Source organism: Lygodium microphyllum, chromosome 29 (genome assembly GCF_053477565.2).
Source record: "Lygodium microphyllum isolate KBCC chromosome 29, Lygodium_microphyllum_v1.1.10, whole genome shotgun sequence".
Classification (NCBI taxonomy): Eukaryota; Viridiplantae; Streptophyta; class Polypodiopsida; order Schizaeales; family Lygodiaceae; genus Lygodium; species Lygodium microphyllum.
In genome coordinates this window covers 70054458-70073024 of record NC_141163.1, presented here as the reverse complement: position 1 = coordinate 70073024, position 18567 = coordinate 70054458, and the positions used below count along the sequence as shown (strand labels likewise).

Below are 18567 nucleotides of genomic sequence, written 5' to 3'. Positions count from 1 at the left end.
TCTTCTCTTCTTCTTGCCTTCTTGTGTGTGCTTGAGTGAGGGAGTAAGTGTTCGAGAGTGAGGGATCAAGGAGAAGAAGCTCCCCATCTCTTCTCTGCATCTTCTTCTTTTCTCTTCTCTTCTCTTGTCTCGCGCGGCTACGGAGGATGGAGCTTGACGGAGAGGGATTGCTCGAGCTTGCATCGAGGATCGTGGAGCTACTGGTGTTCACGGGAGAGGAGGGTACTCAATTGGGCATCAAGGTAAGCTCATCACTTAGCTCATGTCCATGATGCAGTTCTTGGTCACGACAGTACAAGAGATAGTGCCAGAGGCAAGAGCCAAAAGGCCGGTTGCAGCAGACGCCGAGTCAAGGCAAGATCCAAAGTGGCAAAGGTTGGAAGCATCCACCACCACAGCACCACCTACAGTGCCCCCAACTGGGGATTACGATGCATATGTAGCTGAACTTCTAGCCCATTTGGAGAAGGCTAAGGAAGAGAAGACAGTAGCAACTGCAGAACTAGAGACCGAAAGAGAAGTTTCTGCGGTGCTAAGGCTAGAGATGACACTGTAAACCGTGGAACATTAGCAAGAAATCCGAAACCTGAAAGAGTAACTCAATGCCAAAGAGAAGGAGGCGCAAGAGAATGAAGATCACCTAAGGCAAAGGCTAGAGGATGAAGCCCAAGACCTAGTAGCTGAGCAGTGGGGCCACAAGTTGCTCATTCAATAATATGTTGAGCTCCAGCAACGAATGGCACGGGTGGAAGAGATGAATGCAGAACTATGGGAGAACTAGCGGGAAAGGAACCAGGCATCAGAAGAACAATGCCAAGAACAGGAGGATACCATGGTATTCAGGCTATGGTTAGCAATGGAGGAGCAAGGAAGGCTAGAGAGAGAGATAGAAGTCATGTCGAATGAGAAGGAAGAGGCCATAGAAGAGAGCCTAGTCCACCCTTGCCTGATCTACCCCTAAAAGAGCTAGAGGGTGCCCAGTTTCCCGAGCGCATTATTGCTACAAGTATTTGTAGGAATGCATCCTCTCCAATCTGTGTCAAAACTAAAGGATCTTTTTGAGGTGCTTTCTATAAAGGATATACATATTCATCCGGCATATGGAAAGATCTTAATAGATACCTCACCTTTTGAACAAAGCTTATTAGCTCTTTTACAGATTTTGGAGAATCCATAAGAAGCAAAGCCTCAACTTTACTTGGTACAGGTGAAAGGCCATTAGTAGATACTTCATGACCCAAAAGTATCACTTTAGTCCTTGCTATCTTGCATTTCTCAGGATTCAATTGTCCCGCATCTTGATCTAGTTTGCAAAAGACCTCATCCAACTTTTCACCATGTAAAACTATAAACATTGAAATCATCCATAAAAACTCCTGAAGATTTCCCAATGAAACGAGCAAACACTAAATTGACCCATCTTTGAATTGGATTCAGCAAACCAAAAGGCATTACTATGTAATAGAAACAGATTCCCCAAGGATTAATAAATGTTGTCTTTTTTTTATCCTCTTCTGTTATTATGATCTCAAAGTATCCAAAATTTCCTTCACATACATCATAAAGTTCATGACCAGCTACATGATCCAAATTTTCATCTTGAAATGGAAGAGGATAGCAATCTCTTTTAGTCGCAACATTAAGAGGCTTAAAATTAACACATACACCGAAGAAGAAGATGGGAACTTGTGGAGAAAGCCTAGCAAAGAGCGCGAGCACGGCCACAGTAGCTTCCTGACGAGCCCATGCCACTACGCGAAGCTACTGTCCGGAAAGCGGAAAAAGAGGCATCAGGAGGAGGAGTGCAAAGCGGAAAAAGGGAAAAGGCGCATCACAAGAGAACGGGCCTAGAAAAAATCTAAAGCATGAGAACAACCACTAGGAGTCCAAGGTGCAACCATGGAAGCTGCAAAAAAGCCAAAAGCAAGAAGGTGCACCTTTAAATATAAAGGCGTAGCCAAAATAAAGTGCCTAGGCCATGGCCGCCATGTAAAACGAGGATGACCACCCAAGGGAAAGAGGGCATGTATATAAGCCAAAGTTTTAATGGAAACTCTTATTCTTGGTGTGTGGCAAAAGCTTCTTTTTCTTATTCTCTTCTTCTTGCCTTCTTGTGTGTGCTTGAGCGAGCGAGTGTGAGGGAGTAAGGGAGTGAGTGTGCGAGAGTGAGGGATCGAGGAGAAGAAGCTTCCCATCTCCTCTCTTCATCTTTTTCTCTTCTCTTCTCTTCTCTTGTCTCACGCGGCTATGGAAAATGGAGCTTGACGGAGAGGGATTGAGGTTGCTCGAGCTTGCATCGAGGATCGTGGAGCTACTGGTGTGCACGGGAGAGGAGGATACTCGATCGGGTATCAAGGTAATCTCACTACACCCCATAGGTAGGGAAAGTGCGTCGGCTATGTGAGAGGTAGCCATGGCCGCTTGGCTTGAAACGCTTGACTAATAAGTGGTCCATAGGTCTCGGGGGTTGAGCGACAGAGCTCCCTTTAGTGGGTCGTGACTTGTATGTCAGATGAGGTTTGTGTGACTGGATGGCCAAAAGGTGACCGTCGTGGATCTAGCCTTTGGGTTAGACAGAGTAGTTAAAGCTGGTAGCAGCTCAAGGCATTGTGGGGTAAGGAAGTTATGAGGGACCCCTATTTTGGGTCCGAGGGCCACGGAAGTAGCCCTTGGCTAGGGGTAGGGAATATTCCCTGGCCAACTTGTGGAGGTGCACATGGAAGGGCAATAGACATGTGCACATGGAAGGTCAATAGACATAGGTGCATATGGAAGGTCAATAGACATAGGTGCATATGGAAGGTCATTCATCATGATCCCCTTCACAGGCTATAAAAGGTAGACCCCTTCACAGCTTTCATGATCTATCCTTTCACCCAATCAGAGTTATTTCAACTAGCCTTAAACTCTTCATCTATCTTTTGTCTAGATCACCATCTAAGCTTACATTGGAAGTGCACAGGTGGACAGAGCCATCTTTGTATCAGCTTGTTTGGAGTCAAATAAATTTTTGTTCTTCTCTTATCTACCGTGTGTTCTCTTTCTCTATCTCTTGCTCAAATTCTATTTGTTGTGCTGTGTAATTTTTACATATCGATACTGCATCAATAGTAGGATCAAGTTTGACACCTTCCAAAGTCTTGTTTGTATACATTTGTTGTTTGTGTTTTTTGTTCTCAGATGACATTTTTTGTTCATCAGATGCAAGTCCTTTCTTCTTCAATTGACATTTGGAAGGTTGTACAGTGCAGTAGGCTAGTTATATGGACATTGAATACATGGGCAAAGCATTTCGATCCATTTCTTTCTTCATGGTCTTTCACTATTCTGTTGCAATTGCTGGTCTCTCTATGGAGCTCCTGTTTGGAAGCGTGAAGTTTTGCTAGTCTTTCACTGTTCTTGGAAAAAACGACAAGGACATGTTGGCCAATCGGCTTTGCTACCAACACCATAACCTTGAAAAGAGGAGATATGAGGAGCTCTAGTCTCCACCTAGCTATAAAACCCATTAATACCTTAGACCATTATAGCTTGCTTTTGCTTTTGAGTTTGACACATTACATTTTGTTTCCTTCCATTGGCCAACCACTGCATTAGAGTACCACTTGGCACTAACCTTACTGTGCATTGGGTTCTTAATGAGGGATATTCCATTTAGTCCACTTAAGTCTTAGTGCTCAGTCTATACTAGTTGAGGTCTCATTTTAATTCCTAAATCACTATTAATGTAACAATATATTAAGAAAACTTGGGCCACATACTTTCAAATGGTATGGTGATTATGATTCTAATGAAAATGTTGGGGGTTAAAAGCCACCTATATTTTGTCAAGATATGCGGCAATGCAAAGAGACTAGAATTTGCGGGGAGAAACACAGCGTGTGTATGGCAAACACTGAGAGAGAAGAGAAACCAAGAAACACAAGAAGAACACAGTGATGATGCACTGAATCATGCTATGAGAAGAAAAGTTGATAGAGTGGAGCCAAAGCTCAGAAGATAATTGCATTGCCTTGTTTGAATTAGGTGGTAGCACCTGTGGGGAATTTGCATAGCGAAGGGAGCGAAACATAGTTCTCTAGGCAATGGACTATTGAAGTAATCATTGGAAGGTGAAGGACGGTTGTTGAGGGAGCGAACTATGGTTCTCTAGTGCCGTTGGAGATGAGGAAGATGATCATTAGCTATTGAGGGAGCGAAGTGCAGTCCTCAAATACCAAGAAGATGGCTTGGGCAGCAAAACACAAATCCCAGAGTGTGGAATGTTGAAAATGCAAACTGTAGGAGCCTGGAAACTGAGGCTTGTGTGGATGGTCGCTAGATGTGGGGGCAATGCGAGATGATGACAAATGCAAGATGCAGATGCCTCTTGATTGCCAAATACAATGGTGTATGATGATGCCAAGTGGTGGAGATGGACAGCTCAGTGAGGAAAGTTGGTGCCAATGTCCCTGATCAGCAAATGCAAGTTGTAGATGTGCTGCCAGGTGTGGAAAGATGATGCCAGAGTGAGAAAAACTGACACCAATGTCCCTGATCAGCAAGCGCAAGTTGTAGATGTGCTGCTAGGTGTGGGAAGATGATGCTAGGGTGAGGGGAGAAGGATGGATGCCCACCATGAACCACAATATCCACTTGAAGGGTTATGAGGGCAGTGGAGAGGCAAGAGGGAGAATGCTAGAGTGACGGAAGAAGAGGGGTGAAGAATGACTGAAGTGGTAAAGAATGAATGAAGTGATGACCTATTTATAGGCCTAAGATGTCTAGGGTGGTGCACCATTGTGTGGGTGCCCAGTGATGAAATGTCCAAAATGAGGACACTAGCCCTTTTTGGGACTGTCAGTGCGAAACCCTAACAGAAGTGAAGAAACTAACGAAGTGGTTTCTCAACACCCTCTCTCAGGCCGAAAAAGGAAGGAAAAAAGAGGAGCGAAGAGAGATATGAAGAAGATGTAGAGGATCCTAGAGATCCAAGATTTCCACCTAAAAGTTAACCTATAGTAAGGAATAGTAGATGGGATGAACTATAGAACTTGACTCCACCTTGGGAGGGAAGCCATTAGCTCCGTAACTCCATGCTCGAAGGAATCGAACCCTCATCACCAAGTAGTGGGGCTAAATCTCCAAGGCCTCAATCTAGATGGTACATTGAGATCCTAGGTATCAAGAGGAGAAATGACTACTCAAAGACAATCATCCCACTCTCTTTGAAGCCGAAGTAGGAGTCCCCTCTAAGGGCAAAGAGAGTACATCACGGACTCTGAATCATCTGATGACGAAGGAAGTGCCGCTAATTGTGTTGAAGAAGGTTTTTGGGGTGCCAAAGATGTTGAAGAACTCCCAAAGATAGCCTCTTGAACTTGAGTAGTTGAGGGTGGAAAAAGGTGAGGCTCGTGTTGAGCCAAGGGTAGGCAACAATCAATGTCTCTCAATGGAGTGGATTACGGAGCTGAAGTAATGGAAGGTGTATGAGGATGCTAGGTGATGGAGATTGATGCTTGGTAAGGAAAATTAACGCAATGCCCTTGATCAGCAAATGCACATTGTAGATGTGCCACCACATGTGGGAAGATGACGCCAGAGTGAGGAAAGCTGGTGCCAATGCCATTGATTAGTAAACGCAAGCTGTAGATGTGGTGCCAGGTGTGGGAAGATGACGCAAAGGTGAGGGGAGAAGTGTTAGAGTGCAGCGGTGCGGAAGCGTAGGACTGAGAGAGAGAGAACGCAGAGAGAGAGAAGAGAGAGAAAGAGACAGTGGAAGATGAAGATCTGCTGTATAAAGTATGCTGTATACAAAGATATGCAGATATATACACAGGCGCAGTGCGCTGGACTGCGTGTCTCCACCTCGACGATGCAACTTGCTGTTCACCTCGAAGTCCGCTGCAGTCTGCACGATCTCCTGTCTGAAATCTGCGAACAGAGACGGAATCTGCGCGAGCCTCCAGCCTGTAATCTGCGAGTAGAAGAATATGTGCAGAAGGCTGAAAACTCGGCTATAAGTAGCCAGAATCAGGGCGCATCAAATAGGCAGGTCGGCTGCATTAAATGCAGCCGACTGTACTGGTACAGGTCGGACTGCCACGTGGCAGTTTGACTGTACAGTCCGACTATGACTGTATGGCCAGTCTCTGATCTGCTAACACCCCCTCTCAGAGCCTGGGCGGGGCAGAAGCCTGAGGGATCTAGCATGTCTACGAAGTAGAGCCTGGGGTAAACAAATCTGCAAGATTGTTCTCTGTCTTGCAGTACTCCACGATGATGGTCTCATCCAGAAGCTTCTCTTTGATGAAAGGGTACTAGATCTCTATGTGCTTTGTCCGGACATGAAAAACAGGATTCCGTGCCAAGGCAATGCAACTCTCATTGTCGCATTGCAGCAAAGTAGGACAAGTCTGGGGGCAGCCAAGCTCCTCCAACAATCTCCGAAGCCACACAGCTTCACATGTGGTGGAAGACGCGGCCCGATACTCCGCCTCAATAGATGAAAGGGCTACCGTGGGCTGCTTCTTGCTACTCGATGAGATAACACTTGCACCCAAGGTAAAACAGGAACCTGTAGTAGACCGCCTGTGGTCCACATCACCAGCCCAATCCGAGTCGCTCCAACCTGCAAGAACAAGATCTGAACCACCTGTGCCTGCTGGATAATGAATCCCTAAATCAGACATCCCCCTCAAATACCGAAGTATCCTCTGGACAGCCTGCCAATGCACCGTTTGAGGTTCACTTATGAGTCACTGCTAGTTGCATTGTAAGTCCAGTTATTATCCAGACTTTCTTTGCAGTGGGAGCAATTTATTTTGGACATTCGTCTATAGTTGAGTTGTCTTTTACCGCAGTTTTATGGACAGTACTATTATATTTCAGTTTCAGGCACTTTAGTGTTTCTATTTTGCAGACATAGTACATTGCTTTGTACTGCTCTTGCATACACTTTTGGCTAAGTTTTGGGGCTGTTTTACTGAAATTACAGCAGCCCATACTCTCTTTACTTTGTAGTCATTATGGCCGGTGCTTCTTGTGCTTCTGGGGATAGTGCTATCTTTAACATTGACAAGTTGGATGGCAACAACCTTAACTGTTGAAAGATATAAGTTTGGCAATTCTTGGTCCAAAAGAAGTAGGTCAAGCCATTGAAATGCAAAGACGTAAAGCCAAGAGACTTTTGTATTGACGTTTGGGAGGAGCTTGATGAGTTATGCAAGTTCATGGTTATTTTATCTTTGTCTAAGCAAGTTGATTTTATCGTCATTGAGACTACTGGTGGTGCATGGCAGTTATGGAAAAAGATATATGATCTTTATAATTAGTAAAGTGTCATTATTGCAGGTAGCAGGAATATATATAGCCATAGTGCCATAAGGTGCTCTAGGATAGGCGTGATAAAGACAAAGGGAAAATTCAAGATAATGCTAAATCATCGGATGATCAATGCTTCACTAAATTCGCTGTCAAGATTGAAGAGATTAATGCATTGGAGTATTGCTTGTTTCTTCACTTGGTGCCACACAATTGGTTGATGGTCAGTCCTCATTCTCTCAGTGTTGGTTATTTGATTCGGGGACTTCCTTTCATGTGACCCTGCATCGTAGTTGGTTTGATACCCACTGTACCATTTTAGGTTTTGTATGATTGGGAGATGATCATGTATGTGACATTATTGGCATCGGTGATGTTCACTTGTAGTTTCCTACATGCGCTTCTTTTATTTTGCATGATGTTTGTCATGTCTCGGCTTTGATGAAAAGCCTTATCTCTGTTGGATAGTTGGATAATGCTGGATATTATGTCTCTTTTAGTGATTCTGCTTGGAAGATTATTTGTGACAATCTCATTTTTGGTAGAGGTGCCAAAGGTTAGTAGTTTCTATCCCTTGCTTGTTTCCAGATCTACTGATCATGGGTCGTCACTGATCTTCCTCATGTATCTCTTTGGCATCATCGCCTTGGGCATATGTCACATAAAGGAATGAAAATTTTGACTTGTTTGCAATATCTTCCGCCCTTAGGCTATTTTTGTTTTGATTCTTGTGATCTTTGCTTATATGGTAGACAGGCTTGTAATGCCATACGAAGTTTGGCTCTTAGGCAGACTTGTAATGCTCATAAGAAGTCTAGCTCTACCCATATAGGTGATTTGTTGGCTCTTGTTCATTTTGATATTTGTGCCATGCTCTGTTAGTCTTTGGGTGGTGCTAAGTATTTTGTTATATTTATTGATGGTTTTTCACATAAAGCTTTAGCCTATTCCATAAAGCAAAAATCAAGGGTTTTAGCTATTTTTCAGCGCTTTGTTGCTTTGGTTGAGAATCGGTTTGGGTATAGGCTAAAATGTCTAAGATCAAATAATGGGGGTGAATATGTATCACGTGCTTTTGAGCAGTTGATGATTAGGGCATTAAGTGTTAGTTGACTGCTCCCTATACCCCACTCCGAATGTTATTACCAAGCGCATGAATTGACCATTTAGGAGAGAGTCAGTAGTATGCTCAGTCATGTAGGCTTACCCCATACGTTTTGGATTGAGGCAATTAGTAATGCAATTCATTTAATTAACAAATTTCCATGTAGTGCTGTTGGTATAGAGTTGTAGAGGAGGTATGGTTTGGTAAATCTCCTTCATATACACACTTGAGAGTCTTTGGATGTGAGGTATTTTGCTATATTCCCAAAGATGAGCGCAACAAGTTAGATTTGAAGTCTGTTAAATGCATCTTTCTTGGATATGGTGATGCAAGTGAGATGGGCTATTGTCTTTCGGATTTGTATGCTAGGAAAGTTATATATCGGCTCCACAGCCAGTTTTACGATGCTCTACTAAAACCTTGCGTTCTTCTTGTGGCCACACTCACTATCATCTTATTCTTTATTCTTTACTATGATAGAATTATAAAGGGAAGGTAGGTCACACATTGTGACTGTTGGAGTTGTCACACACCAGTCTTACTCTCTCGAGTTCAAACCTCCAAAGCCCTTGTTCCTACTTCTGCTTGTGCTCTTCTCTCTGGCTCTGCTCACCCTTTTAGAAAGCTGAGGTGATTTTGAAAGCTAACATCTATTTATGACGTTAGGAGTTTTCTTGGACTACATTCCTATCACATAGATTTGCTTTTGTTAGTTGGCAGCATCAGTTGGCGTGAGTGCATCTTGTGCTGGAGTAGTCAGCTGTTTAGTAGTGATCTTTAACATGAGGGCTGTAAGGGGCTTGTGTTGGAGGTCTTGACTCTTTCTGTAGTTTTGGTACAGATTTTCACAGCTGCAATTGGGATTCCACTTATAGATATATCTCTACTTCATTGTGAGTTGTTGTGTGCGGAGTGGCTGAGGCAGTTGTTTTCTAGTGCATTCCTTTATTTCTTAGATCTGTGCTTAGTAATGAGCCAATGGAGCTCTTAACTCCTGTTTGGACTTGGTGTGCAACTTTCATACATGCACTTGCTCCGAGGGGTTGCTTATGCAACCGACTGGTTTGTCACTGGTATGCCTGGCATTTAAAATCTTCAGGCTCGGAGGTGGTTTGAGCCTGGGTGGGGCAGGTCTCTTGATATTGAGTGCTGTGCCTGTGAGGTTTCTAGTAGATATAGTCTGCATAGTATATCTCCTGGTGAGTGCTTAGTTAGTCTTTGGCAGTAGGCAACTCAGTTGGCACACAGTCTCAAGATTGGGAAGACGTATCAGGTGCTGTGCAGTTGGGCGGGCTGCTGCAGTTTGAGTTGGTTTATAAACAACTTGATCTGCTGCAAATAGAAATTCAAGAAAAAATGTAGTACATGTATAATGAGAATTCATTTTAAATTGCAATTGAGTGACTAATCCATAGTATTTGGCAGGTTGAGGGTGCCATATGTGATGGCAAAAGGGGTCTTTCAATATGGGATACTTTTACGGAGATACCTGGTAAGTAGGAATTGTAATGACTATCTTCAGGAGATACTGTCATTTATTGCTTTAGATTGGACCAATTTTATTGTATCATCTGCTTGATGTGATGTTATTGCAGCTTCTTGAAAACTCACATTGGTTTTTTTTTGAAAGTTCTAGTGTTGTTCTAACTGCTATTGATGTATTTACAGGGAAAGTTCGTGATAAAAGCAATGCTGCTATTGCTTGTGACTATTACAATCGCTACAAGGTGCTCTTTTTTCCCTTATTGTGTATATTTATAGTGCATATATTTACCCTTTTATTGGTGCTTTTTGTGACAGGATGATATAAACCTGATGGCTGAGTTGGGATTTAATGCTTATCGGTTTTCGATATCCTGGTCTCGCATTATGCTTGGTGGGTTTGAGATATTTCTTGCATCTTTCTGGGTTATTATGTGCAGATGCTGGCATTGTCATTTTTTGGAACCAGGTTCTAATGCCTGTTATATTGCAGATGACCTCACAGGTGTGGTTAATCCAGACGGCATACTGTTTTACAACAATGTTATAAATTTTCTTATTGAAAAAGGTACTGTATCCTGTCCAAACAACCTCTGTAGGCTGTGCACTTTTCTTTCTTTCAAAGCCTTAGAAAATTGCAATGTGGCCCTTGTTATTGGATTTATGACAGGGATAACTCCTTTCGCAACTTTATATCATTGGGACCTTCCTCAGGTACTTCATGATACGATAGGTGGCTGGCTACGCCCTGAAATAGCGTAAGCACAGCATTTGAAGCCCATGCTGACTTTCTTTGAAGTGCCACGCTTGTGTTCTTTCATCAGGGAACTTTTACATTTCTATTAAATACTCCGAACAGAGGGATTTCAATGTGAACATTATTACTATTTTTCCAGGAAATATTTTGCGGTCTATGCAGAAACATGCTTTCAGGCTTTTGGAGATCGTGTGAAACACTGGATAACACTGAATGAGCCTCTCCGGTTCGCAACATTGGGGTATGAACTTGGAGTACATGCACCAGGTAGATCATCCAGCAGCATGCCATGCCTTGATGGAGAGGCTTATGTTGTTGGACATAATGCCTTGCTAGCCCATGCTGCGGCTGTAGATGTTTACAAGAGGAAGTTCAAGGTACCTAGTAATCTGGCTTATCTTTTTTCTTAGCTCCTGACAAGTACAAGATTCCTGTTTGCAAGCTATCTTTGAAGGAGAATATAGGAAATGTGCCTTAAGCTTCCTGACTGATGTCGAGTGTGCTTCTGTTAGAAGTCAAGGTGATGGTTGATCCTAGGTTCTAGGTGGAATGTTGATCTCTTCAACAATTGAATTGAGTGATAGAGGAATAGGTTCAGGATTCAATAATTTAGATGGTATGAGAATCAGTTTAGAGTCTAGACCTCGGAACAAATAAGATGATAGATATTTTATTTTTTATGCACTTTCTGACAGTTATTATGGGTAGGTCTGTTTGTCCAACAGCATTAACCAGAGCAGCAGCACTTCTTTTTTTTTTTTGGCATATGTCCTATAACATTGAGCAGTTGGAGTGTTTTAGAAGAGAAACTTGAGGCCCAATTTGATATGAGGTAATGGACATGGCTTATGTATGGACATCCTATGGATAGTTTTCCCTCATGTATCAACACCTGTCATGAAAAGTTGAACCATTGATGACAATTATAAGTGGATCCGATGAATAGCTTTATGTGGAGTTTCTTAACCTGGTGGTACATGATATGCTATCCCTTCCCGTAAGGTTTCTCTTTCCTCTCTTCAGAAGTCATGCCCATCTCCTTTTCTTGCATTTGCTGTTGGGTCCTGGGGATCAAGAACAAAATGTAGAATCCAACCCATTTGTTGAGGCAGGGGCTCTGTTGCTGACTTAGCTGGCCTTCTAGTTTTCTCTCAGAGATGAAGAAGAAGGAACACAAGGTTACAGACAGAGGGCAAGTTGATGAAGGATTATGCCTTGTTTGACAAGAAAGATGGAGATGACATCCCTATTAGAAGGAGATGGCTCAGATTCTTGCACTTTGAAGTTTAGGGTGGCTTTAATGAGGTACAAATCAATGTCCAGTGTTGCTTTTGATTGCTTGGAGATGCAGCGCATGTTTCTGTGAGGAGCTATGGAAAACAGTGCCCAAGGTCTTCGCCCTTCTCCATCACGAGAGCCTGAGTGGCAAGTAGGCCAGTGGATGTGTGTGGCGGGGATAGTGGTAGGCAGGGTGGCTGAGTGTGGTAGGACGTGACATTGATCGGCAGGGTGGTGAGGTTGAAGTGGTAGGCAGGGTGGCTGAGTGTGGTAGGACGTGACATTGATCGGCAGGGTGGTGAGGTTGAAGTGGTAGGCAGGGTGGCAGGCTGAGTGGTAGATAGGGCAAGTGAGGTAGCGGGTGGCTGTAGGTAGGGTGGTGGGGGGATGTTGAGTGAGCAGGCTGAGTGTCAAGCAGGGCGGCAAGGCTGACCGGCGGGAGAAGGTTGGGTGGCAAGTAGGCCGGTGGATGTGTGTGGCGGGGATAGTGGTAGGCAGGGTGGCTGAGTGTGGTAGGACGTGACATTGATTGGCAGGGTGGTGAGGTTGAAGTGGTAGGCAGGGCAATGGGCCGAGTGGCAAGCAGGGTGGCAGTGGTAGGCAGGGTGGCAGGCTGAGTGGTAGATAGGGCAAGTAAGGTAGCGGGGTGGCTGTACGTAGGGTGGTGGGGGGATGTTGAGTGAGCCGGTTGAGTGTCAAGCAGGGCGGCAAGGCTGACCGGTGGGAGAAGGTAGGGTGGCATGTGATGACGGGCAGAGTGGTGTCAGTGGACCGAGGCATTTCTGTTCAGCAGTTCATGCTCGTCAGTTCCCTCAATTGCTTGTTCACTTCTTTCACCTTCTTGAATATGTGCGTCACTATAATGAGTTATCTTTTTTTGTGTACTTTCATGTGGATCATTATTGCACTTGACACTTTCATTTTTTGTGTGGTGTATCTTTGCCTATTCCTTCACACCTTTCACGAGCATTCTCCTACTCTAAATTCTTTCACATGCTCAATGCTCTAAAGCACGTGACATTTTCTTGTTAGAATTTGCCAATTCTAGGTATTGCTTGATGTAATTCGTGTGGTAGGGACACTTGTGTCTTAGGCCTTTAATGTGGTGACATTAGGCCCTAGAGTTAGTTAAATTGACTTTAGTTAGTGTGTGGAAGGTTATCTAGGTCAACCTTGTAATGAGCAGGATATACACGAACTAGAGGTTAGACACCTAGTCACACTGACCGGGGTATATAAGGTGTAAGAGACCTAGTTTAGGGTATCCAGATCATAGAAACAAGGGACAAGGGACGGGAGCAGGATTGGGGACGGGGATTGGCCAAAACCAAGGATATCCAGAGGCACCACTCCCGGAACTCCTCCCAGAACACATAAGGGTCCAAATGCCATGTCTTTGCCTGAAGGCCAACCACACGAATCCTCCTCCATGGAAGGACAATGATCCCCTTATCCTGCTACCCTCTGTCAAGGACCAGACGCCCCCTCTTCTACACGGTGAAGAAAGTCCGGTATGGGGCGCTGCCCACTCTACCTACCACCTATAGGGGGATACCTGTTGGTGAAAATCTAGCGGCCCATACCTCACCAAGCTCTATTGGCTCTTGTATCGAGGGGTCAAGCCACTCCTGAGGCATTGCTATGTCAATCTCCCTTCTCCTCAGCTCAACTCCTTTCTGATAACCTGATGCTTACTGCAACACCTCCTAGTCCACCATCTTGTACACCTCCCGGTGTTTTGATGGTAAGAGCAGGCCCGGCCTTCCAACCAGCCTATTGGATGTGGGGGCGCTCACCAATCCCGATCTCTGACCTAGGGGTTCCAGATCATCGGCTGGCGATCTATCTCCTCCTGGCAACTTGGGGGGACTCTGAATTAGGGCCTTATGGAAGCCCTGTCATACATGAAGTAGGCTGCGTAGGAAGGACAATCTGGGGGGTGTGATCTGGGCCGTCGTAAAGGTCCATCTCAAGGACGGCCTCCAGTCATCGCCAAGCCTCGGTCTACACTCCTAGAGACCCTCCTGTAGTAGGACCTTCCAGGTCTGCCCTCCTGGTGTGAGACCGCGGACTACTAGCTTGTTCAAAAGGGCCAGGTTCTGATACTCTGGGTCTATGATCCCAAGCCCTCCCTCTGACCAATGCTCGATGATGGTCGGCCACACCACCTTGGCTCGAGAGTCCCTGGAATTGTCTGACCCGACCCAGAGAAAATTTTGCAATAGGCGGCAAAGCTGAACTACACAGGATGAGGAAAAGCACCAACACGAGGTAATGTACCAAGCCGTTGCTAGGACGTGCTTGACCACCAGGGCTCTGCCCGCTAGGGAGAGGCGGGCAGTACTCCAGTAGGTCAACTTCTGCCGAATAGAGTTGAGGAGTGGAAGAAATTGCTGTGGTTTTGGGTAGGAGTGATGTTGAGTCCCACTTGGAACCCTAGGGAATGGATGGTTTGATCTTTGCACACCCATCTGAATCCCAAGCGGATGTCCCACTTCGTGCTAGAGTTCGGGTCCGTAAGGAAACCAACCTACTTTCGCCAGTTGATTTTCTAGTCTCACTCTCTCCAGCGTCAGCTCATCGTCCTCTATGTAGAGTGCTGTATCATCTGCATACTCTGAGTCTAATAGCTTCGTCTCCTCTCTCACTGGAAGTCAGAGGCCACGTAACCCGCTCACGCGTGACCTGAGGAAGTGAGACATCGCCTCTGCAAAGAGTAGGCACAGATACGGGGCTAGAGGGCAGCCTTGCTAGACCGATCTCTCCAGCCAAAACTCCTCCCTCCTCCTGCCATCTATGAGAACCCTGCTGATAGTCGATCTATAAAGTGCGGAGACCCCCCAGATCCATGCCTGAGGGAAGCCTTTTAGGGTTGAGCATGGTGTATATAAGGCCGTTCTTTTTAGTTCCACCTTTTGACCATTTTCTTGGTTTGCACGAGCTTGGAAAGCTATGGCTTCTTCATTCACTAGTAGAGGGTGTGTACTGTACAAGGTCCATGTACTCAGGAAGGGAGTATACCAGTCACTAGTATAGGGTGATTATCCCTTTGTGTTCCTTTGGTTTATGATCATCACAGCCAATATTGGCTGTCTTCAGAGTTATTCATCTGCTGTTTCCTTGGGTTTCCTGCTGTGTAAGTACATGTAGACTTGCTATCAGTGTATGGATGTAAACTAGGATGCTCTTACAATCGGATGAGCTCTGCAGGTACAGTCTTATGTATTCTCAAAAGATACAGTTTTATGGCACTTTTGCATAGAGAAGAATCTGACGTTTAGCCTAAACTACCTGTTTTGTGGCAGGATAAACAGGGTGGCATCATTGGCATAGCTGTTGATAGTGAGTGGGCAGAACCTCTAACTAGTTCCACAGAGGACAAAGAAGCTGCTCAGAGACATCTAGAGTTTAGTTTAAGCTGGTACAGTTGTCTATTCTGGATTTAGATCTATTGTAAATTATTATGATTTTCGAGCTTATTACTAGCATGAAGAACTTCAAACTCTAGATTCATCAGACACAAGGGGGGTTGTGGATATGTAACCTGCAAGTTGGATTTTCTCACTTTATGTTTTTCAGATTTGACCTTGTGGACACACACACACACACATATATATATATATCAATTACCTTTCTTAGATCCAATAATAAAGATCCAGTCTTAGATGGAATGTAACAATGTGGTTAACAAAATGACACGTATGCATCTTCTTCTTTGAAGGGATTCTATAATTGGCAAGAAAGTGCTTGATTTACAAAAGGGTTTGGTGCATTGTAAGAATAACAACTCTTAAAAGTGAAAAGCATAATATGATTTTCTTTCAGCTGACATAAAACACCATTGATGTCTTATTTACATAACAAATTTGATGCAAATAAAATGAATGAGGGGTATAGTTTGGGTTCATACTTGATTAGAGTCCGGGACTCCAAGGAGCAGCTAGCTAATATCAGTGTGCTTAGTGTAGTACCACAGTGGCTGGCCACTATCTTTGTTTGGCCATCAATGGTGCAAAGTTTTTAGGGAGAAAGAAACAAGACCCTGATTGTCATATTGCACCAGTTGGAAACAAGATGGGTGGCAAGTGGATATGAGAACAAGTATGGTGGTGATGTGAAGAAATAATAGTTTACAACAACATTCAATAGTAAGGCAATGGGTACAGATTTGACCACTATAATGAGAATGGTGATTTGAAGCAAAAGTTTTTAGTTTGGCTAGATAAGATAGTAGATGACATCTTACGCAACATTAAAAGAATTAAGCAAAAAGGCATATTGGTGCAAGGACATGCAAAAAAATTCCTGAATATAATGAGAGGTTTTAACCAAAGTTAGATAAGCCTTCTTTGGAAATGACTGTATCTTAAGTGAATCCAAAGACTTGGGGTGTTACTTCTACCGGCCAGTTTTTTATTGGCTGACCCGGTCATTTTTTGCTACTTTCTATTGCCTATTTATGGGAGGCCTGCCACTGGTCATTCTCACTTGTAATTTGCAGGTCGAGAGAGATCTTTGGCAGGGATACATTCCACAGCCCATTGTACATATCTGCTTCCTTAATTCAGCATTCACTCATAAAAACAAGATCTTTAATAAACATGTTTATGTTTATTTTAGTTAGGTTTTTGTTAAAGCTAAGGTTTTTTTAAAAAAAATATTTAGGATTCTTTTAAATGAAGTATTTTAAACATATTCTTTTAAGTTTGGTTTTAGCATAAGCTTTTTGAAACTTTCTCACAAGGGTTATTATTATTTTTTTCTTACGAATTATCAAGCTTGATTAGGTTTCTCCATAATAAGGAATTTGTGATTGAAAAGCATATTGTGCCATGTGAAGCAAGTGCTGGCATAGAGAACAAAGGTGTACCTCAATAGGGGAGGTAGGGTAGTGGCTATAAGGCAACCGAGATCTTGGAATCAAAATGTCACCAGTAAGCCATTAGAGTTTGTACCATTCTCAATTCTAGAGGACATGTCTGATTGGTCTGTTTGGACTTCAGTCCTTAGGCTCAGCTCATCTTTGTAGAGCCATGTGAGGTTGAGAGCTTGGTCCATATACACGAGTTGCCCCCTGACGAAGCAATTGTAGAGGCCCACTCTACATGGCCGAGGGCTCTGCAGTTGCTTGGATTTTGGGATACCACAGTCACATATCACATGACCCCCATCAGTGACATTTTCATCTTTGGAGCCCTTGCAATTGAGAATGGCTGATGTGGAAATAACTCCTTAGCCAAGATTGAGGGTCTCGGTCGGGTCAAGTTAGATAGTGACAGAGGCCTTGATCTTGCTTCATTGGACGATGTTTATTATGTTCCCTAGCTTAGGACGAATCTCTTATCCAACCAACAACTTTGTGAATTAGAGGGAGTAGTCTTCTTTACAACGACCATAGTTGAGGTACTTGATACCAAGATTGGTCTAGTGATTGCTCGTGGTGAGGTATAACCTAGTTGCCTTTATATGATATATTTTCTCTCTCAACTAACATTTGAGGGCTCTGAGTTCCATTAGCTTCATGTTGTAGCCACTACTAGGGAGCCGATGAACGATGAGCATCTTTGGCATTTTTGCTTGAGATATCTTGGGTATGATTCTCTTTAAGAGTTGTTACACTGTGAGATGATTAAGGGCCTTCCACGCCTAAGATTGTCCAAGGATATCTATAAAGCTTGTCAGCTTGGGAAACAACACCGCACACCATTTCCTCAATAGTCTACTCCCAGAGACAAGAGAGTCGCTTAAGTTGATTCATGTTGACCTTTGTGTGAGTATCCTTCACCACCATTAATGATATTTCATATTCTTACAGTGGATGACTTTTTGAGATATATGTGGATCAACTTTTTAAAGCATAAATCTAATGCCTTCACATATTTTCCCACTTGGGCTGAAATTGTCGGAGGACAACTGTAAAGCTTGTTATTAGTTTGGGAAACAACATCACACACCATTTCCTTGATAGTCTACTCATTGAGGTGAGAGAGTTGCTTAAGTTGATTCATGTTGGCCTTTGTAGGCCAATATCCACCACCACCATTAATGGTACGTCATACTTCTTAATAGTGGACGACTTTTCGAGATATATGTGGATCTAAGTTTTAAAGCATAAATTTGATGCCTTCGCATATTTCTCCACTTGTTGTGCCTTAAGCAAAATTAGAGAGGTGTGTGTATAGGAATTATAAAGCGAGATAGTGATGGTGAGTTTCTCTCTTAGAAGTTTTTTGAGTTCTTTTATGAGTATGGCATTTAGCACTAGCTCACCTCTATTAAATCCCCTTCACAGAATGGAGTTGTAGAGCATAGGAACCGAAGTAAGCTCTATGCCATTTGTAGTAGAGCTCCGTGAGTGCCTATGAAATGAGACTATTAACACTTCGATGTACATCCTCAATTGGAGCTCGATTGGCATTCTTTGGCTCTCAGCTTGTTATCTCCCACCTTAGAGTCTTTGGGAGTTGTGTATATATGCACACCCTTGATGACAAGATAGGAAACTAATTCTTTCTAGGCTACTCTTTCGAGGCTAAAGCATACGAGTTGTTTGATCCTAAAACAAACCATGCCATTATACAAAGAGATGTTGTCTTTGACAAGATGGATATCTTGGAGCCCTTTGCACTTGCTTCCAGGCCAA

The 18567-nt window shown here is 43.6% G+C and overlaps 1 protein-coding gene across 3 annotated transcripts in view; it reads left to right on the top strand.

Moving 5' to 3' along the window:
* LOC148010763 (beta-glucosidase 4-like) overlaps window positions 1–18567 on the top strand; it is an 88742-nt gene that overhangs the window by 12829 nt on the left and 57346 nt on the right. For all 3 annotated transcript variants that reach the window (XM_087672239.1, XM_087672240.1, XM_087672241.1), the window contains 7 exons: window positions 9833–9899; window positions 10076–10134; window positions 10208–10283; window positions 10383–10457; window positions 10560–10647; window positions 10786–11023; window positions 15230–15345. In XM_087672239.1, coding sequence (XP_087528365.1) covers window positions 9833–9899; window positions 10076–10134; window positions 10208–10283; window positions 10383–10457; window positions 10560–10647; window positions 10786–11023; window positions 15230–15345 — 719 coding nt within the window. The remainder of the gene's footprint in view (window positions 1–9832; window positions 9900–10075; window positions 10135–10207; window positions 10284–10382; window positions 10458–10559; window positions 10648–10785; window positions 11024–15229; window positions 15346–18567) is intronic.